Genomic DNA, 27,776 nt, shown 5'->3' with positions numbered 1-27,776 from the left:
TGATAAGGAGTGTTTTCAAATTAGGGTAGCAGAGTCTGCATGTTTACTGGCTGCTGTGCCAGTAGAGGAAGCAGCTGCCTTCTCCCAGCCTGACTGCAAGGTGGGGCTCCAAGACCTTCCCATTGCTTTTGCCTCTAAGAAATAGGAATGTGATCCTGCCAAAGAAAAAACTTTCTATAATCAAGTCCTTTTTATTTCTTCTTAGATTGCTATGCAGATTTATGATCTAGGGGACGTAGTCTGTTCGAGGGTACAATTATTTCCTCATAATTGAAGTAACCACACAACAATTTCAACTGTCAAAGCAAAAGAGAATTGAGAATTGAGAAAGGACATGTAGGTGACTCCTCAGCCCACTAGGCTGCACTATCTGTGATTGTCTTCCCAGCTCCCAGATCTGAAGTACGCATAATCCAACGACTCCCCCACCACTCATCCCTGTTCTGCGGTTGGCAGGCATGTCACCTCCTTTTCTCCCCTATTCCAGCCAGGGCTACTGCTGAGCAGGTGAGAGGCAGAGACTCAAAGGAGGAAAATGAAGAAATGCTTAGGAGTATTTCTGAGTCTAATATTACCTTTCCACTCACTGGATTGGAACACAGAATCCTCCTATATATATAACTATTTATTAAAAGAATTCATAGCCCAGCTCAGTCTACCAGGGACTCTAGTGATGAATGTTTCCACGGTAAAAGGAAGAATATGCGAGTGGCTGATGGAGTGGGCATGAGCTATGGAGAGGGTGGAGAAGCTGAATTGGGTAGAAGCTCCTTCTTGTCTTTCTGCTGTCTTTGAATCTTTACACTTACAGCCAAAGACCTAGCTGTTTCCTCAGTTGGGGATGCACACCCCTAGCCTGCTTGCGACAATCAGAGAGAGGGGAGGAGGAAAAAAGAGTACAATGGAAAGAGATTGTGGGGTGAGCATTTAGTGCTAGAAGCCACTAGCATACCAATCCTGAGATCTCTGTCTCTAGGCCTAATAAAATCCGTGCACTAGAGACCTTATCCACCTTAGTGGCTATGTCTACTGTCTGAGACAATGATCAGATTTAGAGAGCAGGGCAGAGAAGGAAGAGCAAGAAGTTTGTGCAAGGGCTGGCAGAATCTTGATTCTTGCTCTATGGTCGGTACTTGCACAAGAAGTGTTGGCGCTTGCTGCATTCATTTTTGTTCCAAGTTACAAAGTCTGTAAGAGAATAAACAGACATTTAAATCAATCATCAATCCAGTTCAGTACAGAGCTTTCCCGTGTTGTCTTGTTGTTTTGCTTTTAGTCATGGGGAAAACCCAGTGATGGCTAATTTTCTGTTTTTGTATTTTTGGTACCAGAGCACTTAACCAAACAGCCACATTCCCAGCCTTTTTTTTTTTTTTTTTTTTGCATTTTATTTATAGACAGGGTTTCATTAAGTTGTTGAGAGTGGCTTTGAACTTGTGATCTTCCTGCCTCAGTCCCCCAAGCCACTGGGATTATAGGCATACGCCACTGCACCTGGTTAATTATGTCTATTTTATGTATCAACTTGGCCGGGCTATGAGGTCCAGTTTTTTGGTCCAGATGTCTAGCAGTTTGCTAGTTGTCTAGCAGTCTAGATGCTGTGGTGACAGTATTTTTTTTTTTTTTTAGTTACGATGGACATTTAAATTAGTAGACTTTGAGTAAAGCAAGTTACCCTCCATAATGTGGGTGAACCTTGTCTAATAAGTTGAAGGTTTTAAGAGGAAAGATTAAGGTCCCCTAAAGCAAAAGGAATTCTGCCTCTGGACTGTCATTAGGCTTGAGAATGAAGCGTTGACTCTTGCAGGAATTTTCAGTCTGCCAACCTGCCCTGTATGCTTCAGACTGACCAGTCGTCACAATTGCATGTGCCACTTCCTTTAAACAAATCTCTCTATATACATACATCCTTTTATTTGTGTTTCTCTGGAGATCCCTTACTAATGCAAATACTAACGGAAAGAAGAACCATTTAAAGGTTACACGCACTTGCAAAAGCTCCCTTCCATCCTGTTTTGGAGGAAGGCAAGGCTTGACATTAATCTACTGAAAATGTCTCATATTTGACAAAGGGTACAGTGAGGACTTGGGGGTGCTCCTTCTTAAAGTCCATAGTTGATCTCTAAGAAGCTTCTTCTCAAAGGACTGGAAGTTGATGAAGCCAGTCACATCCCACCAGGCTACCCATTTATAAAGATGAATGGAGCCAGGAGCGGGTAGCCTTTTGAAGGACTTGAGATGTTTTTGAGGAGAGGCTCAACTATTTCACTCCCCCCAAATCAAGTTCTTCAGAGTCCCCTGTCATCCCAGGGTGTTCTGCTACAGAGTGATGCATCTTTCCCCAATTTGGTGTCTGCTTGGGCTGTGCCCAGCAGACATGATCTTGTTGGCAGTGTGTTTCATGGGTGTGAGAAAGCCTAGGAGGGGGGGATGTTGCTCCATTCCCTTTCCCATTCCAAGATCTCAGGAAGCACAGAGAAGGGACTGCCCATGTTCACATCCATGGAACTCAAATTTGGAGACACATAGTGTAAATGCAATGGGGATGGCAGGCTTATTGGGCATTTTCACAGTGCAGGGCAAAAAGATGGTGCCATGAGGTCACTAGCATGGAATTTACCTCAAGGGGGTCTGGTCTGGTTGAGTCTGGTTTGGAGCATAAATGCTTTGGGTGCTGCTTGAGCTGGGGGATGTTCTTACTGTGTGCTTTTGAGTTGATACCTACAGATTCCATAAATAAACTGTAACTGAAGCTTCAAGCAACCAAGAGCAGCCAGCTCACCCCAGGCACCCACCTAGAGAGATATTTGTTTTCTCTTTCTTCTTCCCTTCTCCATCATGGGAGGGAAAGTGTAGGGAAGGGGGAGTAAACATAAAACTCCTTCACTTTGGGGCACAGGAGTCATGAGCCCAGCCTGCACTGCAGTGGAATCACTTCACATGGTTGGTACTGTTGTTTCCTTTAGGCATCTGAGGCACAAAGGAATGGGAAGGCTGGAATTCTACCTGGGCACTCAGAATACAGAACCCCTGCTCTTGACCACAAACCAGATTGAATGTGAAATTTCTTTATAAACTGCAAAATGTAGTTACCATTATTAAATGTCTCAAAGTGAACCAAAGATAAGTCAGGAAACACAACACCACCAGGGAGTCACAAAACAGTTACACTATGGAATAAAGCAGAAGGTCCCAGAGGGTGACCAAAGGACACACAGAATAAAATATCCTATTTTTTTTTCTGTTGTTGTTTTTTTTCTAAATAGAAATCAGAAAAGGAATGAGCCTTGTCACTGAGAGAGGAGAATATGTACGTCACTATGAGTTGGGGAATTAATATTACACACTTTAAATTTTAAAATTAAAAAGTAGAAAGGGAATCTGGGGGCAAAAATCCATTTTCCACATAGAAAATGACACTGATGGGGTTGAAGACCATGTCCTTTCCAATTCTACCTTCCACCTGGTTTTCACTCAGCCTTGGTTCCTTGCTTGTGGTTTCTTTCTGGGAGCCTGTTCTCTAAGAGTCAAGTTGAGGTAAGTAAATACAGTGAAAGAAGGAGATGCAACAGACCGGATGTTCCCGAGAACCTGAGGTTCTTGGTTCCCAGCATTACCACACAGGTGACATCACTATGGAATTTTTTTTTTTTTTTGGCTCATCTGATCAAGAGCTGACAGGGAAAAGACTTTTTTGTTTCAGAACTTTGACCAGTGGAAACCTCAGAAACCTGAGTCTGCGAGGGACTCTGGGAGGCATCTGGTATACCACTTTCCCAAAGCTGGTCCATCTTCCAGCTTCTGAGAATCTTATGTTGTAGATCTGAAATGAATACCTGGAATTTATAATTTAACATGCTCCTCAGTGGATCTTTTGTGTGTCATTAAGCTTCTCGTCAAACACTCTGAATGTTTCAACTACAATGAAAACTATGATGTCCACCTTTTGCTTAGTTGGCTCTAGCAATGGGTTTATCACAACTTCCTGGGCGAGCCTGTGGTGTGTTTGGATGGTGCCGAAAGCTCAGCTTCCTCCTTCATTTGGGTAGGCATCCACATTTTGGTAGCTTCTGCTGATGGGTCCTGACTGTGTTTCTTTCAGCTGAGCTGACAGATGCCTTGTACAGTAGTATGGACTCTGATGGTCAGTGAAAAATCCCCTCTCCAGCTTTCTGTCTCTGAGGGTCTTCCTCAAGTCTGTCTCCTCATGTTCACCCTCCCCCCTTTGTTGTTAGAAAGTTCCCTCACTCTTTTTTGTTGTTGTTCTTATGAGCTTTATCCCTCGGTTAGTAGTAAGCCAAAGCACCTGGTCCCTTTTCTATCCTAGACCCACTTCCTGAGTACTTGACCCAGTCCCTGCACCAGTCCACTTTTTGGCTAAGAGCGGGGTCTGGTGTCACTTATGGTGGTCTTTTAGACTCACAAAGATGTTCTCAAATATACATGTTCTTTCACCTTTAAAACTCTGTGTTCTTATTTTGCCACTGAAAACTTCCATTCACTTACTGGCTGTGGTTCTCAATGCCCAGTGAATCTGACCCCAGGGAGGACAGTTAGCAATATCTGGAGAGATTTTTTGGTAGGCACATCCTGGGAAGGAGAGTGGTGCTTATGGGATCTATGGACTAGAGAGACCAGGGATGCTGCTAAACTTCCCAGATTATACAGGATAACCTGCCCCCCTGCCAACAATGAATTTCCATTCCACATCATTGGTCCTTGGTATCAAGGTTGGAAAATATAACTTAGTATCATAAAGAGAGAAGAATGAAAGCAAGCAAAGGTAAGCCTGAACCCCAAGTGACTGAGTGCATGCAGTTTGCAGCTGAGATTCAGCCTGGATTTACCAAAGGGGGAAATGTGTCCCCTTCAGGGTATACAGTATGATTTTAAAATAAATATATTTAAGAAAATATGTGAGAATGGATCTAAAGAAAATACAGAGTAAATTGTTGAACAGCTTGTATATTGGCATGGCAAAGATTGTTCAGTGGTCACAGACGACTGAAGTTTGGTAAGCATTTGCTTTGGCAATGCCATTGTCCTGTAGGAGAAAATTGTTGGTGTGACAGGGAAAATGTGACAATGTCCATCTTTGCTCTCAACAGATCAAGGGAAGGAGCCGTGCTTTGGGAAGAGGTACAGAATGCAGGTACACTTACTGTTCCTGTAGCCCATCTCAGTGCAGTGCTTGTTCCCACCCAGGGACCTGCTGCTCCAGGGTCTGTACAGGTATGAGGCCCCATCAATCCACTGCCACTGCTGCTTCTGCAATGATAGGAGACAGAAGTTAGACAGCCTACCTTCCCAAGCCCGAACCCCAGTAGGCATTTTTAAAGTAGTTTTCACTGTAAAAACTGGGAAGTACAGGAATATGTACAGAATGAAAAACAGAAAAGTTACTACCCTCAAACACTGAGAGGAGAAAATTGCTGCTATTTCAGCAAACTTACTTCTGAAGTGAATATTTTCATGGATCATTACATTTCTCTGTTTACTCATAAAGAAATAATATTTGTATATACTTATAATGTGATAATCAAATACATACATATATAATGGGTAATAATCGGTTAGAGTAAAGGCACTTCCATCTCTTCAAATATTAATCATCTCTATGTGTTCAGAATGTTCATAATCTTCAAGTTATTTTGAAATATATCAGGGATTGCTGTAGACAAGAGTCACCCAATTGTACTATGGAAAGACAGAAAAAAATTCCTCTAATCTGTGTTTTGGCGCCCAATTTTCAATCATTTCCCTCTCCTGGAGGGCAGGAAGACTTGCTTTTTCCTGTCTCTAGTGACCACTGTTCCACTCCATTCTTCACAGTTTCTACAGAGGAGTGAGAAGATGTGGCATTTTTCTGTGTCTGGCTTATTTCACTTAACCTAGCAATCTCCAGTTCTAACTATGTTGCTGCACACAGGAGGATTTTATTTTTTTATGGATAAATAAAATTCCATTGTATACAAGGCCACGTTTTCCTTATCTATTGATCCTTAGGTTGATTCCATAACTTGACTACTATGAATAGTGCTGCAATAAACTTGAGAGTACAGGTATCTCCTTGACATAATAGTTTCTTTTCCTTTGGCTAAATAACCAATAGTGGGATTTCTGGGCCCCATCATAACTCAATTTTTAATTTCAAAGGAACCCCCATACTGTTTTCCATAATGGCTGTACTAATTTGTATTCCCATCAACAGTGTGCCAGGGTTCCCTCTTCCCCCAGATCCTAACCGCCTTTATTATTGGTTCTATTTGATAATGTCCATTCTCACCACGGTGAGGTGACAGGTGGTTTTGATTTGCATTTCCCTGATGATTTGTGATGTTGAACATTTTCCAGCACTCATCGACCATTTGCATGTCTTTCTTTGAAAAACACCTATTCACATTTTTAGTCCATTTTTTAATTAGATTTTTTTTTGTTAAGTTTGTTGAGTTCCTCCTATATTCTGAATACTAATCCCTTGTCAGATGAATAGTTTGTAAATATGTCCTCCCATTCTACAGGCTGTCTCTTCATTCTGTTGATGTTTCTTTTGCTACAGGGAAGCTTCTTAGTTTGATGATTATTTAACTATCATAAATTTTATATTCTTATCTATTCACAATTACTATTAAACAGAACTTTACTCTTCAGAGATTATTTCTCTATTTTTGCCTTTACTTTTTGGGTCCTATCAAACAAACAAAAAACCAAACAAACAACTTTTCCCATATCAATGTTTTGAAGTATTTCCCCAATGTTGTAATCTTTAAAATATATATTCAATTTGTAACTTGTTTTCCAATTATTTTTAATGGACAAATGTACAATAATTTCCCTTTATTTTCTTCTACTGACATTTATATTATTTCCAAATTACAATTATTATAAAGAAAACTGCTCTGAATACTTTATGAATAGTTCATAAAGCTGTTTCATATTCTATCATATTTCCTTATGATAGAATTTCAGAAGTAGAATTAATGGGTTAAAGGGTATGAATATTTTGAGATTACTGATATGAATTGCCAAAAGTATGTTTCAAAATAGTTCAGTTGTAGAAGTTACATGCTTACAAACTGGGCATAAGAACAATTTCTCAATATGCTTAAAAATATTCATCAAGACAAAGCAAAAATTAGACAATCTAACAAGTCAAATTATATTATCTTAATTTACATTATTTGACTGCAAGAGACATTACTCAATTTTTAAAATGTTTATTTGTCACTTATTTTTCTCGGTCACAAATATAAAACATTAAACTACAAAGCTCTTCTAGAAATAGATGTAAATATTTATCCTATCTCTGAAGAGCAGAATTCTATTTCACAGCAATTATGAATAGATAAAAATGTAAAATTTATGATAATCAAATAAACATCATTAAAGGATGCATAAAATATTTGTAGCAACTATGACCAAAGGTTACTGGTTTTCTCATACTATTCAAGAGGAGAAAAAACAGGAAGATATTTATGGTACATTCTAAAGGATAAATATGCATTCACGACAGATGTGATATGAATGTCTGTGGTATCTCTTGCAGTGTGACCAAGAAACAAAGCTTTGGGGTTTTCTTCTGTGTCCCTATGAGTTAAGAACCAAAGCTCCACAAAATATCTATAAACTGCAGACCTCAGCAACCTTTCGGAGACCTCACATGGCATGCCTTACAATGAAGTATTGATAGAAGGTACAGCCAGAGTTCAGTGGGAAAAAACTCAAGGATAATGAAAAGAAATAACAGCATCTGAGAAAAAGATCAGCAAAAAGTTTTCAATTTCCATTAAAGATCTAATGAAGATGTAATAAATCTGAGTTTCATGATAAGTCTCCCTGCACACACATACAAACACACAGACAGACACGCACATACTGACACCAACCTAATTTCTTTTTTGAAAGGGTCTAGAAAGCTGGTAATTTCACATTCTAAGATTCAAGAAGTTTGTAAAATGGTAGAAGTTTGTAAAATGGTACTATTTAAATTATATCCTCCACTGTAGGCCAGATCTGGGTTCTTGACCCTGATGTCTTGGCTTTTATCGGTTAGAGGCACCTGACAGAAGAGCTACTACCTGTACCCCTATTAGTGGGCCACGAGGCATTTCCCAGAAAGGGGCTATCTTCCTGGCTTTTTCAAAAGGCATTTGTGAGCCATGTCTGGGGTTACCTTCTGTGGATCATGCAGGCCAATCCATACAGGCTGGGTTCTTTGATAGCCACTTATGTACTCTGCTATGACGCTGGCTTCCTTTAGATTCAGGATAGATGCCAAGTGGGCTCCGTTTCCATAAGACTGACACTCAAGCTGCACACAAGGAGAGGTCTCATTAATGATGCCTTGATGTTCCAAAGCACAGCCCTCTCCTTGGAACCTTAGTGTGCCAAGCAGAAGGGACTCACATAGCCCCCTCTTACTCCTCCAGCAACTAAGACTTAAATCCCACAGCAGACTCCTGTCACCACGGGAAAAAACAATGCCACAGAGTCAGGTCTGTGAGGAACAGGCAGGACAAGGTGAAGGCAAGAGATTTAGGGTCAGAGAAAGTGCCTGATGACCTGGTCTTGCCTTTTGTTAGTACTTGTGACCTTGACAAGTCACTTCACCTCTCTGAGGTTCAGTTTACTCAAAATTGCAGTTTGGGAAATTCCTTTGCTTAATGCTCTCTCACACACTCTTTCTCTCCCTCCTTCCCTCCATTGCACGCGCGTGCACTCTCTCTCTCTCTCTCTCTCTCTCTCTCTCTCTCTCTCTGGTTATTCAGGACTCAGCTCAGGAAAGCACTGCATTACTGCAGACCTCCCTGGGTTTTCCCTATTAGTCATTTTTGGTATAATCTTCGAAAAGTCATCTATGCTCATGCTGTGTTGGCATTTTCTGTTCAAATGTCACAATCCTCACTCATCCTGTACTTTTTAAAGCCATAGATTATTTTTGGAGTCCTCAGTAGCTATCACGTGGTAGGTGCTCCACCCTTGCTTTATTTCTTTTAAGTTATGTGCAGGGGCTCTGAGACCAGATCATGCCACATCATACCCCCACGGCCTCCCCAGCCAGTCGCTTCGATAAACCACATTCAGAAACAACAGTGAATCTCCACTTACTGAGACTGGCTATTTGGGGATGCTGCACACAAAGTCTCCATGAAACAACATCAGTACATTTTGGGGTTGTGTAGAGCAATGAAACCTCGCATTTGTTGGGATCACTTCCATTTCTTTAGGCAGTTCCGAGGCCTCTGTTCCACGCCTTTCTACATATTACTCTCTTTCTGGTAAATCTCACTCAAGAATTCAACTAATTTTTCCTGCAAGCTTCTGGTCTTTTCATTCTCCTTTGTTCTATGTTGAGGGCAGGGGCTGTTTCCTATTCATTCTTGTGTCCTTGCAGCCCATCCAGGGCCTGAGTATATCGTATCTGCTTTATCAGTGCTTACAATATGGAAGGAGTTGAACACAGCAACCCTCTTCTCTATATTTCACCATCCAGGTGGCTTCTCCTCAAAATGCCAAGGAGGATCTCTTCATTCTGAATCAAATGAGACCTGGGGCTCTGGATGGCCCCTTGCTTGAGAGAAGCCAAATGGTCAAATCCCTTACCTCAGCGTCAGACCAGTTTCTCAGCTTCCGGAAGTATCCATAGCAATTGGACCTGTAGTAAAACCATCCGGTAGCACAGCTGGGTCTCATGAGGATATCTGTTCAAAAACAAAAGCAAGAAAAATTAAAAGTCATGACAGCAAAAACAATCAATCCCAGATTTGATGCAGCTTATAGATTGAGAACCCTTTGAATGAAAAGATAGAAGAGTCCTTTCTTCAGAAGGACCCTGTTGCATTGCTAAAAATGTACACTGTTAATCTTTCCCTCAGCCTTCCTCAAAGGGACCTGTGGCCTTTTACTAGAAGAGCTGTGCAGTGGAGAAAAGAAAATAGTCAGAGCTTTCTGGGACTGCTGGACACTGACTCTGAACTGACACTAATTCTAGGAGACCCCAAATGATACTGTGGCCTAGCAGTCAAGAGTGGGGCTTATAGAGGTCAGGTGAACAATGGAATTTTGGTTCAGGTCTGTCTCACAGTGGGTCCCCTAACCAACTGTGGTTAAGCAACTGTGGTCATTTCCTCAGATCTAAAATGCATAACAGGGTAAACATACTCAGCATCTGGCAGAAAACCACATTGGTATCTGAGACCAAACAACTATGATTCAGGCAGCACAGGACTGGAGGAGGGGTGTAAAGTGGTGGGTTTAGGTATCAGTGAGAGGAAAGAATCCGTTAGGTGGAGATACATGGAACAGGTTCAAAGGCAACTTGGCTGGAAGCAGAGCACAGGTGGGCTGTGCTTCTGTTGCAAGGGGAGGGGACATGTTAAGAAAAGGGGATGGGTTGGGCAGAAGAGGCAAAGAAAGTCATGATTCAGGGCAACTCACACTCTTTCTGCTCACCAACTGGTGAATGGGCCACATCACTTGATTTGGAAGTTTATGAAGGGGATATGGATGGAAGTGCAGAGGGGCGAGGTGACAAAGGGAATGTCAAGCTAGCAGTCTGGGCTTTGTGATAATGTGGCTACACTCTGACGCCCTGGATGGGTACAAGGGTCTTTCCTCCCACAGTGGCTGTCCATGGACTAGTTATCATAGTAACATTCTTCTCTTCCCAATCAGTTGACACTGTTGTCATTGGTTTGCTCTGCCCTTCTGATCTGTTTCATCTCCAGGTGCTCCCCACTGCTTTCACATAAGCTCTTGTTCATTAGCATTTAAGGACTTTCTCAATCTAGTATCCAGCCACATCTTCCTGTACTGCAGTCCCAGCTGTGGCTTGGAACAAGATGCTCATTATAGATTTAGATCCTTCCCATGTGCTGTTGTGTCTATGAATGATGGCTAATGATCACCCAGCTAAGAAGGAAAAGTGCTGAGGGGTACCAGAAATACACTGAGACCAAGCAGCTGTCACTATACTCATTTAAGTAAACACTCATTTAAATAAAAATTTATTTATTTAAATGCCTTGTGTTCAACTACCTCTAGAAAATTGGACAAAATTTTATGTTACGTGAAAAAGAAAAACTTTATACCACTGCTGCTCCTAATGCTGTCACCACTATCACCAAATTCTACATAGGAATCATTTACTTGGTGCCAGGTACTAGGCAAAGGGGCTTATCCATATTATGTCTTTATCAGAATAATTTAGGGAGATGAGGAAACAGGCGGAGTGGTCACCTGCTCAAGGTCACACAGTAACATGGAAAAGCTGCTTTTTAGATTCAGTTCTAAGACTTAAAATTCCATGTTCCCGCCACTAACTCTCGCAACCTTCAATAAATATGAAATAATTAGAAATTAGGAGTTTAGCAACAGAAATGATCAGCAGGTTGGGATGCCTCACTTACGATATCAGGAGGAAAGAAAGCAAAGAAGATCCTTGACCCTTAAAGTTAAAGCTGATCTTCTTAAGGAGGCTGACCATTGATCATCATCCGTAAAGACAGAGCTGATGAACCGGCTCCGATGTCTGAAAGGGGCAGCCTGAAGATACATTCAGAAGCAAAGCTTCTGACTTACTATTGGTGGGGATATTCTGAAAGAAGGGTCAAGAAGAGCCCAAGTCTTCCAGCCTAAGTCTGAGGACAAAGAACCCTGACCTCACACCCAATATTCTTGGTGCAGTTGGATCAGAATTCCTCATTAATCCTGAAATGCCAGAATCCTTGGTGTTCTGTGGGCAAATGCGTCAGGACAGATCCTCCATCGCGGTGGCCTTTCCTTCTCCTGACTCTGGGTAGTGACAGCAGAGATCCCAGGGGCACAGGCAGAGGATCCAGAGTGGGTAGGGGGGGTCGGGAAAAGGAGACCTAATTTACATTTCAGGCCAGACAATGAGTAATCTCTTCTCCCCTCATTCCTTCCTCTGTGTCTGTTTCTTTGAGGGAGGGTTTCTCTCCATCTCTGACCATCTTGGTTATTTTCCCCAATCTGTCTCTGTGCATCTCCAGGTCTTTCTAAGTGTTGGTTTCTCTTTCTTTGTCTCCATGTCTCTCTGTCTCTCTCTTTCTCTTTGGTCTCTGTGCTCTGTGTGTCACTCTTTTTTTTTTTTTAAAGCAAGATTCTTTAAAGATGACTTAGCTACTTTTTCTCCTGATGACAAGGGCTTGTATGTCTCTCTTTATCTGCAATTCTGTGTTCGCCTTCTGTTCTTTCTCCATCTTCCTCTGCTCTCCCCTCGGCCCCGCAGGAGTGCAGCTCTGGCCATGTGCCCCCTGGTGGAGACATTTCAGCTCCTAGAAATGCAACCAACTGCTGCTCTGCTGAGGCACTGCTGTGCCTCCTACTGCTCCACACATTCATGGATTTACATATATTCTAATCATCCCCACAATAACCCTGTGAGTTAGATACTCATCCCCTTGATCCAGATGAGAAAATCAAATGGTCATGTCCTAGGATCACATAGCAAAGACAGAGACAAGATTTCACCCCAGAGAGTCTGACTCCAAGGAGAAGCTCCTGCCTTCTTAGTCACTATTCTGAAGCTATTTGTTTTAAAACCAACCACATTCTTTTCAGAATGCCCTAAGTACCAGACCCTCTCTGAGACATAGGGATGGGTATCTCATTGTACAGAGGAAGAGACCTCTTTAGGAAGACCCTCTGAAGTCACCAGATGGGGAGTGTAGTGGACCCTCAGGAAGGGATCAGTGTTTTTCCAGCAGCCCTAGACCCCAGATCCTCCCTCTCATGATGCTAGAGCTCCCCATTATATGCATGCAGTGACAAGAAGTCTCAGCTGTTGACATCTGGTCTGTACTTCTCTGACTGTCTTTCTCCATCAGAGACCAACTTCTTTACCAGAAGTGTTATGCTGAGGCACTGCTTCTTTGCCAGAGGAGCAATGTCAGAACATTGTTTAACCTCCTCTGGTCTTGTTTTCTTGTCTGCAGGGGGCTTAACAATATATACCTTCTTCAGAGAGTTGCTGGGAGGATTAATTAGTTTAACGCATGTACGGTGATTAGCACAGAGCCTAGTATATTGTAATTGTTCAATAAATACTAGCTGATAGAATCACTGCTATTAAAATCATCATTATTACTGTAGTCAGTGTAATATTGTTGAAAATATTAACCAGATGAAGCCTTTTTTTGTTGTCTCTGAATCATGATGCTCTATGGCTCTCTAACCATTGAATTGGTCCTATGCATTGCTCCAAGGTGAAGGACAGACACAGGCCAGAACAAAGAAATCATTGCAGAAACAATAAGAGTTACAACCATGACCATAGGTCCTGTTGAGAGAGAAAATTCATTTCTAAGTTCTCCATACTTCCTTTAAGTGCAAGATCAGAGTTTTCCCGTAAGCCATAGCACAGAGGATATACAGATTCTCTATATGACATATTTACAACATATGCTCCTAAAGAGGGAAACTAGAGAGGTTGGTGAAATCTGAAATACGGGTTTGCTTATTATTCCCCAGGATAGAGCAGAAGCAAATGCCAGCCCCAGCCTGAGGTCAACCCAGCACCAGAGCAGCAAGAAACTACCTGTCCATGTAGAAATGGCCACGAAGGTAACCGTGCAGGGGAGTTCAGGGCAGTCCTGCATACTCTTGCCCAATTCAGAAAAGGTGGCTGATGTCCATCAATGGATGAATGGACAAAGAAAATGTGGTACCTAAACACAATGGAGTTTTACTCAACCATAAAGAAGAATAGAATTATGCCATTTGCAAGAAAAGGAATGGAAGTTGAAAACATTGTGTTAAGTGAAATAAGCCAAACTTGTGAAGATAAGGGTTGTATGTTTCTGTCCCGTGTGGAAGCCACAGAGGAAAAAGGAAAGGAAAGGTAGTGGGGGGGCGGAGGATCTCATGAAAATTAAAGGGATATCAGTGGAGTAGAGGAAAAGGATTAGGAGGAGGAAAGAGGGGAGAAAAAGGAAAAATAATAAGGAATGCTATTGGCCACATTATACTGATGTATCATGTGCATATACAAATATTTAACAATGAATTCCACCATTCTGTGTAATTATAATGCACCAATAAGAAATATTAGGAAGGGCTGGGGATGTGGCTCAAGCAGTAACACACTTGCCTGGCATGTGCAGGGCGCTGGGTTCGATCCTCAACACCACATAAAAATAAAATAAAGATGTTGTGTCCACCGAAAACTAAAAAAATAAATATTAAAGAATTCTCTCTCTCTCTCTTTCTAAAAAAAAAAAAAAGATGACTGAGTTCCCAGAATCTGAACACCCATAAATGGTTGAAAGAATTAGTAGCTAGAAATAGTTGTGGGGTTGAGGACAGAGAACCACATAGTACAAGGATGTATAAAGAGTAGAAGATAGCAAGGACCACAGATTTCAACTGTGGGGGCCAACATGGTACCCAAGAATGCTGCTTTCCTTCAGATTTCCTTCCAAAGGTAAGTGGGAACAATGCTAAGTTATGGACAGCAATGCTAAGTTAAGGATCCCTTAGAAGCCCTTCTTCTCAACAGAAGTGATGCTCAAGTCAGGATTCTTCACTCTTCCACATACAACTCCCAGAAGGCCACATGGGATTATACTAGACACTTAGGGCCAGGAGCCAGCCAGAGGAAAACATCATCTTGTTGTGTGATCTTGGGCAAGTCTCCACCTTTCTCTGGGCCTCATTTTTCTCATAAATAGAACAAAAGAGTTACATCACATAAGCCCACATTTTATGGAAATGAAAGATTTCAGATATTCCATGATGTTTATTCTTAGCACACTCAGTTCCCCATCCCCCACTTTCTCCATTGGTAGATTCTATAGCATTGCTTCCCATTTTGTTGACATGCTACTTTGTACTTGACTCTTGGCCTATAAGTGTGGAAGAGTCATCTCTCCGATTAGGTTGCAGATTTCTTGCAAACTGGAGTTCCTGCTCAGTGGAACTCTAGGAAAACAGTGCCTAAATATTACAAAGTTCTGACGATAGCTATCATTTATTGGCTGTCTGCTAGGTGTATGGTGTTTTCAACAGTTTCTATATCCTTCACAATGAACTTTCAAAATGTATTCTATTTAAGTCTGACTTACAACCACCTAGGGTTGGCTTTAGTTTGATTCGAGAGCCCTTGAACTTTTTACCACATTGTTGTTCATTTGCACCTTTAACATGTATTTCCTGCAGTGCTCAAATGACTTTTTTTGGAGGTGGGGGCAGGAGAGGGAAAGTCCATGACTGTATCATGAGCATTGTGGGATCAACCACGGGCTCAGGTCCCGCTCAATGGCCTCACTCACCACCTAGGACTTCAGGGCTGAGCACACAGCTCAGCAGCAGGAGCAGTCGCATACTTCTGGATGCCATCTTCCTTTTCCCCTGAGGACAGTACTTTCGATACTTCAACTCCAAGAATCTCAGAGTCCTAATTAGTTTTTCTTTGCAACTCCTATATTTTCCTAGATCTGCAATCAGAACACATTTGCACCAATTTAAAGGACCTAGGAATTTAATGGAGGAAAATAATATTTTTCTGGTGAAATCCAGATTTTGCAATGAAGAGAATATCAAGTTAATGTAGAGATAGGAAAACTTAATTTAAACGATTTTGTTCTTTCTTGCAGGGCATTCTGGACCAGTGCCTGAGACCTAACTACAGCAGTCTGAACAATTTAATAGTCTAAATGGAGAAGGCAATTAATAAACCACCGGAAAGCCGGTTCCTGTTATTTTCTGGAGAGCCAGCAGAGGGCGAGTTTCTCAACTAGATAGTGATGGGCTTTCTAAAGTCAAGAAAAGCAAATCAAATGCTTCCAACACTGAATTTTTTAATGTTAAGGTTCAAACTAAACATAAGGCCCAACATTCAGATTTTAAAGGTTAAAAAAAACCCTGAGGTCTATAGCTATGAAGTCTCATTTTTACTAGTTACACTAGATCTGACTTCAATCCAGCACTTTTTCCTTTATAGTTTGTTGACATCACTTTTTTTAGTAGCTTTGTTATCTTCCCCCATTATCAAAAAGTATGTGTTATGAAAACATCAATGCAAAACCAGAAAATAAAAATCAAATACCATTGCTCAGAACTAAACTATTCAGTGAATACCCTTACAGACATCTTTCTATGAATCTCTTTGTACAATTTTATATAAATTGCATCATTATGGTTTTGTTTCTCAGAAGCAGATTGATTTTAATGGTGTTCTTGTACTCACATTTCCTCATGCAGTTTTGATTCTCATATAAATTCACCTATGCCAGGTTGCAACTTAACAGAGTGTGCACATTTTTGTTTTGAAACTCTGCTAAAATTCCTTCTGAAAGGTTTTACCAGGTATTCCACCAGTAGTTTTCAGGGATGTTGGTTTCTCCAACCTCTACACCAAAATCCCACGCCCCCCACCCACCTTTTTTCCCCCCTAATTTAGGTATATTAAAGAAAACATCAGTATTTTGTCACTATATTAAAGTTGCTAATAAAATCATCTTTTTATAATGATTAGCTTTTTGTTTTTCTTTTGTGAATTTTAAGTTGACAGTTTTTAATATTTTTCTATTTCATCATTTTTTGGAGGTGGTACTTGACCACTGAGCCACATCCCAGTCCTATTTTGTATTTTGTTTAGAGACAGGGTTTCCACTGAGTTACTTAGCACCTTAATTTTGCCGAGGCTGGCTTTGAACTCGTGATCCTCCTGCCTCAACCTCCAGAGCTGCTGGGATTACAGGCGTGCGCCACTGTGCATTCATTGTTCTTTTTTATCATGATTTGTGAAACCTTTTTGTATGTCTTTTATATGCTATTAACAGTGTTTCCCAGTTTCTATTTTTCTCTGGTTCATATTTTTTTTTACCATTCTGAAATTTTCAAAAAAATTACATTGTCCTATGTATGATCTCCCTTAGAATTTTTGGAATTTATATCAGACTATCTGACCGTCACTGTTGCATAAGTTTAAAATAGTCATCCTTATTCCCTTCTTTTTCATCTATCTAGGCTTTATGCTAGTGTGAGTCTGAAACTAGGTTCAAGATTTTCTTTGTCAAATAATTATTTAAGTGAATGACCCATTCAGTTTTTATTTGATCAATAATTTACGGTAAAGAGCCAGGACACATGGTCGAGCTACCAAAGAATAGATGACTTAGGGGGAATAGTGGAATTACAGATCTGAACTGGAGACTTTCCTGGAAAATCTAATCTGGGGTCCATATGAACACTTTGATGAGCGTTAACAGGAGAAAACAAAAGGCGAAGAGTGTGGAACTGTTGTAAACCCTCCTTTTTTATTAATCACATGAGCGCACACTTATATCCTCCCACAAGTAATGGAATATTATCAGTGTCCTAAAACCCTTTATAATGCAAATTGTTAAAATTTATCTATCAAGATATCTGGGGGAAGAAGGATGCAGCTTTTTATTTATTTATTTTTATTTTTTTAAAGTTATTTATTTATTTTTATATATTTATTTTTTAGTTATTGGTGAACACAAGATTTTTATTTTATTTTTATGTGGTGCTGAGGATTGAACCCAGTGCCTCATGCATGGTAGGTGAGCACTCTACCACTGAGCCACAACCTCAGCCCATCACTGAGCCACAACCTCAGCCCATTTAAATCAATCTAAATGAATCATTGATGTCTAGTGGATGCCTATGCCATGGTATTTAAGTCCCACAATTAGGCTGCATTACTGGTATCATTACCTTATTTTACAGGTGAGGAAAGTGATGTTCATTGAGATTAAGTCACATTTCTAAAGTTTTACAGCTGCTAGGCGGCAGAGCTGTGATTTAACCCAACACTGAGAGACACCAAAGCGGATGCTCCTCAAAATGAGGGAAAAAGAAAATAAGCAATTCAAATCAGACAACACAGCACCAAAAAGCATCACTAACCTCATGAGAGCTATGATTTGTAATTTCTAGCAGAGGAAAACAGAGGTTCAAAGAAAGCCCTTTGACCCCACTTCCATGAGGGTTATTACCTGGTTGGCCCCGAGGCTTTGAGAACCCTGCCTTCTTCAGCGTCTCCAGTGGTCCCAGGTAAAATTTCTGGAGCTCTTATATCATCTTGCTTCAGGATTTAATAACCTTTATTTTCATCATAGGGGCAATAAGGTTATTTGCCAACAATAAGCCTTATCTGTGGTAAAAAAAAAAATGAGAGAGAGAGAGATAGAGAGAGAAGAAAATTAACCATGTAACCATGCAAGTGATGGCTTTAGAGGCAACTTGTGCTTTGAACAGCCAGGAAAATAACCTCTCCCAGTATGCAAACAGAATCTCTCCTTTATATCCCATGTTATAAAAATAAACAGTATCCTATAGTCTGTTGATAGCCCATCTTCCTCTCCCCTTACTTCACTTATTATTATTTTTTGTTCTCTCTATTTTTTTTGTTGAAGATTGCCCGTATCTCCCCTTCCTTTCTAGAAAGATGCCCCACTTCAACTCCAAAGAATCTATCCTTGCAGACAGGTTTTGCCATCAGGGATGGACCTATGTGTCATGACCCGTGTGGTTTGCCTTACAGAATTCCCTCTCTGAAGCCCAACCTCCTCTCTCCCAGCATGCATCAGGTTTCTATGTGAGTTCTACCTGTAGAACAAGATACTGAAATTCTGTTCTTATGCAGGGCAATGATGTCAAAATATCTTTTGTTGATATAATATTTTACAATGGTTTATCTTAGATCACCAGATGAGATCCTAAAAAAATCCCTATGATCAATGTAGGACAAGGCATCCCCATTACACCCTCAAGAAACCCAATGTCAAGAAAGATTAGGAAACGGGCACAGGTTCTCAATGCTGGCCAGTAGTGGAACTAGAACCTGGAACCTCTGACTCAAAATATGGCCCCGCTTGCAGATGCATGGTCTTGTTGAAAACATAAACTATTTGGAAAGGGCAACAAGGTTTCCTTTCCAGTGTAGATGGCAAAGTATTAAACAACGTTGTAGTTGCCAGAAGTCATTAGCCTTGAAGAACAGACTTCAGTCTGTAAAGGATCTGTGTGTCTGGAAACCTTAAACCTGGAAAGAACCGTGATAATTATCAAATCTTACTCTACTGGAAAGGAGCTGAGGCCCAGAGAAGGGTCATGAGCTCTTCAGTCCACAGCTGGTTGTAGGTGAAGCTGACATCAGAAGTTAAGCTTCCATGATCCAAGCTCAGTGTTGTTTTTTAAAATGCTACGGAGCCTTTTTTGATTGTATTTTTCCAACCTGTGCATGAAGTCATGATAGGACCTGAGAAGGCTCTGCTTTAATGGTTTACAAAGGACGTTTTAACTTCTACTCTGATGATGCTCTGGGGTTCTGGTTTCCCATGGAGCTTGGCCCCCTTTCACTGGGTAGCACTGAGCATGCTATGGAAACTCTCTGAGCCTTGGATTTCACATCAGTATGTGGAAGGATGGTATGACCAGATGAATTTCATTGTATGCACTACCTGTTTAACACAAACCTTTTTCTGTTAGGCAGCTGGATGGGAATCACCACTGCTTCGCAGCACAATGGACAACAAAGAGAGTAACTCCAAGCCTTGTAAGTTCCAAAACCCAGGTCCAGATGTAATACAGAAAAGTTTTTACAGGTTAGGAACTGTGGTGTGTGCCTGCCATCCCAGCAGAAGGATGACAGATGGATCACCTGGCCAGATCATGTTTCAAAATAGAAAAAATAAAATTAAACAATCTGGGGATATAGCTTAGTGGTGAGGTGCCTCTGGGTTCAATCCTCAGAGCCCAAACAAACAAAAAACAAAACAAAAGCCAAGCTTTCACAAAATATGTGATTAGGTAGATCACTTCCCACTCCACCCTGTCCCTTGCTCTGCTATTCTACGCCACTGTATAAAGATTTCATATAGTGAACAAAAGAGGAGAGAGAAATAGAACAGGTAAGAAAATTAGCCATTTCTAGAATTTAAGAAGCCTCTCACTGAATTGTCCCTTGATTAGTTCCAAATGAGGGCATTCATAGAATACAACTGAAACTCCCCCCCCCCACCACCTTCTTAGGGCCTTGCTAAATTGCTGAGACTGGTCTTGAACTTGTAATACTTCTGCCCCAGCCCCTGTAGTTTCTGGGATTATAGGCATGTGTCACCACATCTGGCCATACCTGAAATTTTGGGACAAGACTATGATGGACTAGAAAAATATCTGAATCAAAAAGATCCACCCAATGTGGAGTAAAATTAGTTTAAAATGGAAGTGCAATTTTCATGAAGACACACTATATGTTAAATTTAGAAAGCAAGAACCCTAGAAACCACAAATCAGCAACAATTACGTATAAGGTATGAAAGATCAGAATGACACCATAATGGAGAAATAAAATGGGATCCAGGCAGCCTGAGAGAGCTATCTTGAAAGTGTGAAGAGAAGCACTTTGGAATTCCACACCTAGCCAACCAATCACTAAGGGTGAGTATGGGATAAAGACATGTTGAAATCATACGAACTTAAAAAGGTTTTTATTCATTGTTTTGTTTAAATCATTGCACCAGTATGTCCTTTGGCAAGAACATAGAATGACCCCAGAAGAAAAGTATGTGAATCAATAAAGAAATAAGTGTTGACTGGAATGAATAATTACAATTATGCTTAGAATAAGATTAGTAGTATCTTTATTTTTAATATGAACAGGAACTAAAATACCAGACAATAACAACTGAGATTAGAGAGAATTTGGAATAAAGTTAAAATGTTCTAAAATCAGATGTGGATTAAATTTAGACTTTATTAGAACTCTGAGTATATGTATTATCAGAGTACTCTTGACATGCAAACTTGATGTTGTTGTGGTTATGAAGAAAAACTGCAGTTGAGCCCCACCTTCACCCAGACTTTTAGCACAGCAGGAAACCCCTTCCACATCCCAGCCCCTCCTGTCACTCTTGCCTCCATACACTTGAATTTCTGTTCCCTCAATACCACATGTCAGTATTTCCCCCCAGGGCCATCTTCTGTGCCCTTTTTCATGCTATTCCCTTTTTGCAATGCCTTCTTCTCTTTCTTTGATCATGTCTATTCATCTCTTAATTAATTCAATAAATAGCAAATGTGACTGCAAGGATGTGGGTGCATGGGTGTAGGTACCATGAAGAAGGGAACAAGAAGTAAGAAAAGTTCCAGAACACTGACCCTATCCCTGTCATGTGAGAGCTTTCAACAATGGCAGCTTGCTTTGGTCCACAACTTTTTGGAAGTTTTTCTTTATTCCGTTCTCTGACAGTAGAGATGCCTCCCCTGCGGCGCATGTGCCCCATCCTTGCATTTGAAGTCTCTGTTTTTGGTCTTTGTTAATAAATCTCTAAGCCATTCCCAAAGAAGAAATGTACCTCCTTCAACTTTCTAAGCTTGTGCTTAAAGTTTAGTGTCTAAACTGACCCAGAACTCAGGAACTCACATTTTAGAGAACAAGTCAGCTCATATTGATCATTTTTTCCCCTTTCACTTAACATTTTTTTTCTTTTTTGGGGAGAAGACATTCACTTCTTTTTCATGGAGAGATGTTTTCTTTCCTCTCTTGGAAGGATTCATACCTTAAGTGATGTAGTGACTCCACTTGGCTTCCTAAAAGACCCTTCCAAATGGGAACATACATATTGATATATCTCTATGGATAATACATTCCAGAAAAAAGATGCATGATTAAAAATGCTTCCATTAGGGACCGAGGTCATGGCTCGTGATAGAGCACTTGCCTAGCATGTGAGAGGCACAGAGTTCAATTCTCAGCACCACATATAAATAAAATCCAATGACAACTAAAATAAATAAATAAATAAATAAATATTTTAAAAAACAATGCTTCCATTGGGTTGGAGGTATAGCTCAATAGTAGAGCACATACCTAGCATGTGCAAGGCCCTGGAAACCACTCCCAGAACCTCTTCTCGTGTGTCCACAAATACTTAGTGAGCTCTCACCAATTCATGACATGCTGGTATGACTATCCAGTGGAATCTTCCATGCTCATAGACATGCTCCAATCTGTGATATCTATGAGGTAGTCACCAAAAGCACATGTTCACCAAGTATTTTAAATGTGACTTGTGATGATGAGGAATTAAATTTTAAATTTTATTTAATTTTAATAATAAAATTTATTGTTAAATGCCTATGTGTGACTTGAGGCTACCATATTGGATAACACAGACCAGCAAGATGGGAACCAATTTCCTGTGGAGATGAGTTGATGAATACCAAAAGAGAAATGGTTTCTGTTTGCAGGGAAGTTTAGGGACAGAGGAAAACTTGTACAGGTAAGTCCTAAGAACTTGAAGGAACTGTGGGGAGTATGGAATAAAGCTGTCAAACTTGCATTTAATCCAAAGTTAATTATATCTCCAAGCATTAGGGTCTCTGCTGACATGTAAGGTACACTTTGATGAGAAAACTTTGTCACTGTGTCTGATGTTATAGGATGAGTTCCAAGTTCTTTCATCAAGTCTACCATGTTTTTTTTTTTTCTGGCTTTACTTTACCTGGTTGAAGCTGGGATCACAGTGACCCCTTGACTTTCTCCTTAATTGATTGATAAGCTCCATTTTTGAGTCAAATAGTGAAACCCTTCATTGTTTCTTCATTTGAATTCAGGGATAATTTTTTCTAGCTTTGCTATGACAGCAACTCATGTGGTATCCATTTTAACTAATGAACAGTTTCTATTTTACTATTGCTTCTGGTCCAAAGTCTTTTCAAAGTTTCTATTATCATTATCATCATTATTATTATTTTACATCTAAGTACTAGATTATCATGAAAGAAGAGCCTCAATCACTGGCAGTGCCGTGGAAAGCACTGAATGGAATGGTAAACATGAAAGAGAGATCAAAGAATGCATTTTAAGAGAATATTTTCCAAGTGAAGTCTTTTAGAAGGATTTGTGAAAGATGTGAAGAGGCTATATGATCAGGAAGTGAGTCTTAACTTTTCCCCCCCCCAGTTCTAAGCCCTAAGAAAACAGCATGAACTACTCATTATTAAAAAAAAAAAAAACAAAAAAACAAAAAAAACTATCAAGAGCTCTTTACTGTCCCCAGAGGGTACAAATTTTTATGGTCTTGAACTTTGCATTTCATATTTGACAGAGATATTAACCATGGGCACCAATGCAAGCGTGCCCTACAACATCCCTTGATAGTGAAGCAGGAGAGAGGAAATGAGTCACTGTGGAGGTGTTCATTAACTTTTACAACCAGTCTGAAGAAAGGATTCATTGAGCCCACCGATCTCCAGAGTGGGAACAGATGGCAGTGAGCCCCCTTCCCCTCCATTCCATGAACAATTTATTATCTAGATTCATGAAAAACTTTCCTGCTGGAAATCATCAGTTGATTCACTCAAGAGGCTCAGCAGAAAGTCCACTGCCAAAATGTAAATAGAAAATTCTTCACACTTCTAGATTTTTAACTCAAGTCTTAATCTCTCCCAGAATGCTGCCCTAAATCAGCCCCTTTCTCTGTGACATCATCTCCCAGAGTTTATGGAAAGCAGTGTTTATGGGCCGTTTGCTTCCGACAAAGTGTCATTTTTCAAGAGCAGGGATGTGATTTTCCATCTTTACCTGTATGTCTTACACCTAGGTGGTGTTCAAAATGTATTTGTTGGAGAAAAGTTAACCTTTAAACAAATAGTGCTGAGAAAACTGGATATCCATAGGTAGAAAAATGAAGCTACATCTCTAGCTCTTACCTTATACAAGTCAAGTCTCAATGGATCAAAGACCTAGGAATTAGACTAACAAATTTGCTTCTGCTAGAAGAAAATGTAGAGTCAATCATCCAGCATATTGGCACAGGCAATGACTTCCTCAATAGGGTTCCTAAAGCTTGAGAAATAATATGAAAAATTAATGAATGGATGACATCAAATTTAAAAGTTTCTGCACAGCGAAGAAAACAATTAAGAGCAAGAAGAGAGAACTTGCATAACTTAACACCAAAAATGTAGCCTAAGAAATAAATGGGTAAGTGAACTAAACAGACACTTCTCAAAAGATGAAATACAATGGCCAACAAGTATGTGACAAATATTTGAATGAAATACAAATGGCCAAAAATTATATTCAACATCTTTAGCAATAAGAGAAATGAAAATCAAAACTATGCTGAGATTTCATCTCATTCCAGTTAGAATGGCAGCCATCAAGAAAAATAAATGTTGAACAGGTAGTGGGGGAAAAGGAACAACTTTATACTGATGGTGGGATTGTCGATTAGCACAACCCTATTGAAATCAGTGCAGAGGTTCCTCAGAAACTTAGTGGAATCACCATGTGACCCAGCTATACCACTCCTTGGTATTTATACCAAAGAATCAAAGTCAACATAATATAGCAATACATGCATTACCATGTTCATAGAAGCACAATTCAAAATATCCAAATTATGGAACCAGTCTAGGTATCTGTCAATGGATGAATGGATAATGTGGTATATATACACAATGGAGTTTTATCCAGCCATAAAGAATGAAATTATATTATTTGTAAGAAAATGGATGGAATTTGAGTACATTATGTTAAGTAAAATAAGCTAAACTCAGAAAGTCAAGGGTTATATATTTTCTCTTATATGTGGAAGCTAGAGAGGAAAAAGGAAAAGAAAGGTTGTGGGCACTCTCATGAAAATAGAAGGGAGACCAGAGAACACAGGAAGGGGACCAGGGGAAGGGAGGTGGGGCAGTAAAATGGAAATACTGGGGGATGAAATGGACCAAATTATATTGTTCTATTGTATAAATCCCACTATTATGTATGATTATAATGAACCAATAATTTAAAAATAAATGAAGTGTTACTGTGATGACCTGGAAAAATGTATTTGTTGGACCAGTCTCATATACAATTTCAATGCAGTGAAATTCCTGGGAGAGTCTGGACACATAAAAGACCCACAAAACCCATTAGCTGCCAGATTCTATTTTCATCTAAAGCTTTTTACACATTAGATTGGGTTTTTGTCTTAATATTGTATATATATACTTTACATATACATATGTAGAGGTGTGAAACATTGTTATAGTAGCAGGAACCATAATTTATTTTTGAGGAAATTATCTTGATAAGGAATATACCTTGATAAGAAAATTGGAGTGGGAAGACCCCAAGAACACTGATCAGGAGAATACAAGGCAGTAAAACATCCATATTTTAGGCAATAGAATTGATATAGGAAGAGGTGATCAGAAAAGAGGTGAGCAGAGGGAGAATGAGGGGAAGGTGGAAAGCATGGTGTGGGTAAGGGACATTTAGGCATCTTTGTCTATTGTCAAATATAAAACTAATTTTTTTGTTTTCATAATTTTTGTAATTTTTAAATTAATTGATAGATTCATTCATTTTATTTATTTGTTTATTTTAAATATTTATTTTTTAGTTATAGTTGGACACAGTACCTTTATTTTACTTATTTATTTTTAATGTGGTGCTGAGGATCGAACCCAGGGGCTCACACATGCTAGGTGAGAGCTCTACCACTGAGCCTCAAACCCAGCCCAATTTATTCATTTTTAGTACTGTGGACTGAACTGAGGGGTTCTCTATCACTGGATTACATCCTCAGCCCTTTCCAAATAGCATATTTTGAGAGAGTCTCACTAAGTTGCTGAAGCTGGCCTCAAAACTTGGGATCCACCTGTCTCAGTCTCCTCAGTCACTAGGATTACAGGTGTGCAGAACTACATCTGGCTATTTGGTAAACTTCTTTACATTTCCCTAAGAGTTCTACAAATTTCATCATACTCATAGAGAGAGGCCTTCTGAGAATGGGGTTTTAGTTTGCTTTTATTTTATTTCATATTAAGATTTCATGGTATAATGATCAGAATTTTCAGTAATGTATGTAGATTTTATACCATTTTTATAAAATAAGCTATATAATTTTTTTTATGTGTGTAGTACTAAGGATGGAACCCAGGTGTGCTTTACCACTGAGCTACATCCAGAGCCCTTTTTATTTTCTATTTTGAGAGAGGGTCTCCATAAGCTTCTGAGGCTGGACTGGAAATTGTTTTCCTCCTGCCTCGGCTTCCCGAGTCACTGGGATTAAGGCTTGCATCACGGCACCCATCTAGAGTTTTAGGTGGGTATTAATCCATGTGCATAGAACACCATGCAAATCATGTTTATCTGTGATTATCCCTCTGGAGAATGAAATAGAATATAAAGGGGAATGACTTTCACTTTTTATCTTTATTTATTTATTTTTATGTGGTGTTGGAAATCGAACCCAGGGCCTAGCCCATGCTAGGCAAGAACTCTACTGCTGAGCCATAACCCCAGCCCACAACTTTCACTTTTTATGTAGTTCTGTTTTCTTTGAAAATAGTCACCAGTATATTTTATTTTTGTAAGTAGATCAAAACAGCAAATAAATGAAATAATCTTTCCTCTTTACCTCACCAGTCTGCTGGGAAAACCAATAAGTATGATAAAAGTGAAAGACATTTTATATTGCAAAATGCCCAATAAACTCAGAACTGCTGTATATGCACATAAGAAATTACTAATAACATTGAGCAAAACACCCGTGACTTTGGCTTTTCATCTATCATCCAAATGAGGGAATTGGACTAGACAGTTTCTCTAGCTCCTGCTAAGTTCAGAATATTTGGGTCTCGCCTCTTCTCCTGATTTTTAATCATATGGCTCTTTAAATTTCATCCTTCTTCCTCATGGGTTTCTGCCGCATGCCCTCAGTAGCTCAGCTGTTCCTCTGCCCAGGGCTTTGTGAATAATTGGAGATTGTTTATACTGGGTTCAAGGGGGGCTGCTCTCCAGCACTAAACGTACAGGATGTCTTTCCTGTGTGCTGACCTCACTGGGTTGCCATAAGGCTGGATTAGATGTCTGCAAACATCTTTAATGACTAGGATTATCTGATAACTTGTCAATACCTGGTCTTTCTTGGAGAAAGCTTTTAACCAGAAGTTCTAGCATGTGATTTAGTTACTTCCTTTCTCACTTTTGGATTCTTATGACTTTAAATTTTCTCCCTCCTTCCTCTTCTCCTTCTCCCCCTTTCTTCCTTCTCCCCCTTCTTCCTTCTCCCCTTGCCCTCTAAGTTATTTTTTATTGCATAGGTACCCACTTGTTTCTTATCTGTTGGGTCTTGCCACATTACCTCCTCTAAATAACTAGCTGAAAATGTGGTTTCCCTAAGTGCCAGATTTCTTGTTTAATTTTGTTTTGCATTTTAAAAGATTTTTTATGATGATGTTACTTTTGACACGTCTATACATCTGTGTAACAATGACATGGATCCAGATAGAGACCATTTCCATTTCCTTGGGACAGCTCCTTCTGCCTCTGCTCAGCAGGTACTCTCACCAAGGCTACAACTATGCTGATCTCTATCACCATAGATTCATTTTGCCACTTTCTGAATTTTATATTAATGAAATCCTATATTATGTACTCTTCCATGTCTGGATTATTTCACTCAACATAATGTATTTGTAAGCCATACACTTTGTTGCTTGCATGGATATAGTAGCTGCTCTTTTATATTGCTAAGTAGCATTTCATTCCATGAATACAGCAAAATTGATTGATTGATTCTCGGTTGACATTTTGTCTATTTCAATACTTCTTTTTGTGTGTGAATAGTTTTTTTTTTTTTGTGTGTGTGTGTGTGTGTTTGGTTTTGGGGTTTTATTTTCATTTGTTTTTGGTGCACATATGTTTTTATTTCACATGTAAAAATGAGTTTTCTTGGCTGGGATTGTGTTCAGTGGTAGAGCACTTGCCTAGCATGTGTGAG

General features: G+C 39.8%; 1 protein-coding gene across 1 annotated transcript; it reads right to left on the bottom strand.

The window, feature by feature from the left end:
* Positions 1-1,059: 1,059 nt before the first annotated feature.
* On the bottom strand, positions 1,060-15,357 carry Reg4 (regenerating family member 4). The gene is made up of 5 exons (XM_046458175.2): positions 15,291-15,357; positions 9,604-9,701; positions 8,174-8,311; positions 5,163-5,268; positions 1,060-1,188 (listed from the first exon to the last, which is right to left on the bottom strand). The coding sequence occupies exons 1-5, from the start codon at positions 15,355-15,357 to the stop codon at positions 1,121-1,123; spliced, it is 477 nt and encodes a 158-aa protein (XP_046314131.1). The 3' UTR covers positions 1,060-1,120.
* Between the last annotated feature and the right edge of the window lie 12,419 nt (positions 15,358-27,776).

The sequence above is a fragment of the Marmota monax genome, unplaced genomic scaffold (assembly GCF_021218885.2).
Source record: "Marmota monax isolate L192 unplaced genomic scaffold, Marmota_monax_Labrador192_F-V1.1 WCK01_AAM20220418_F8-fsc00087, whole genome shotgun sequence".
In the NCBI taxonomy this organism is placed as follows: domain Eukaryota; kingdom Metazoa; phylum Chordata; class Mammalia; order Rodentia; family Sciuridae; genus Marmota; species Marmota monax.
The sequence above is the reverse complement of the archived record's forward strand: the minus strand, read 5'-3'. Positions and strand labels throughout refer to the sequence as shown.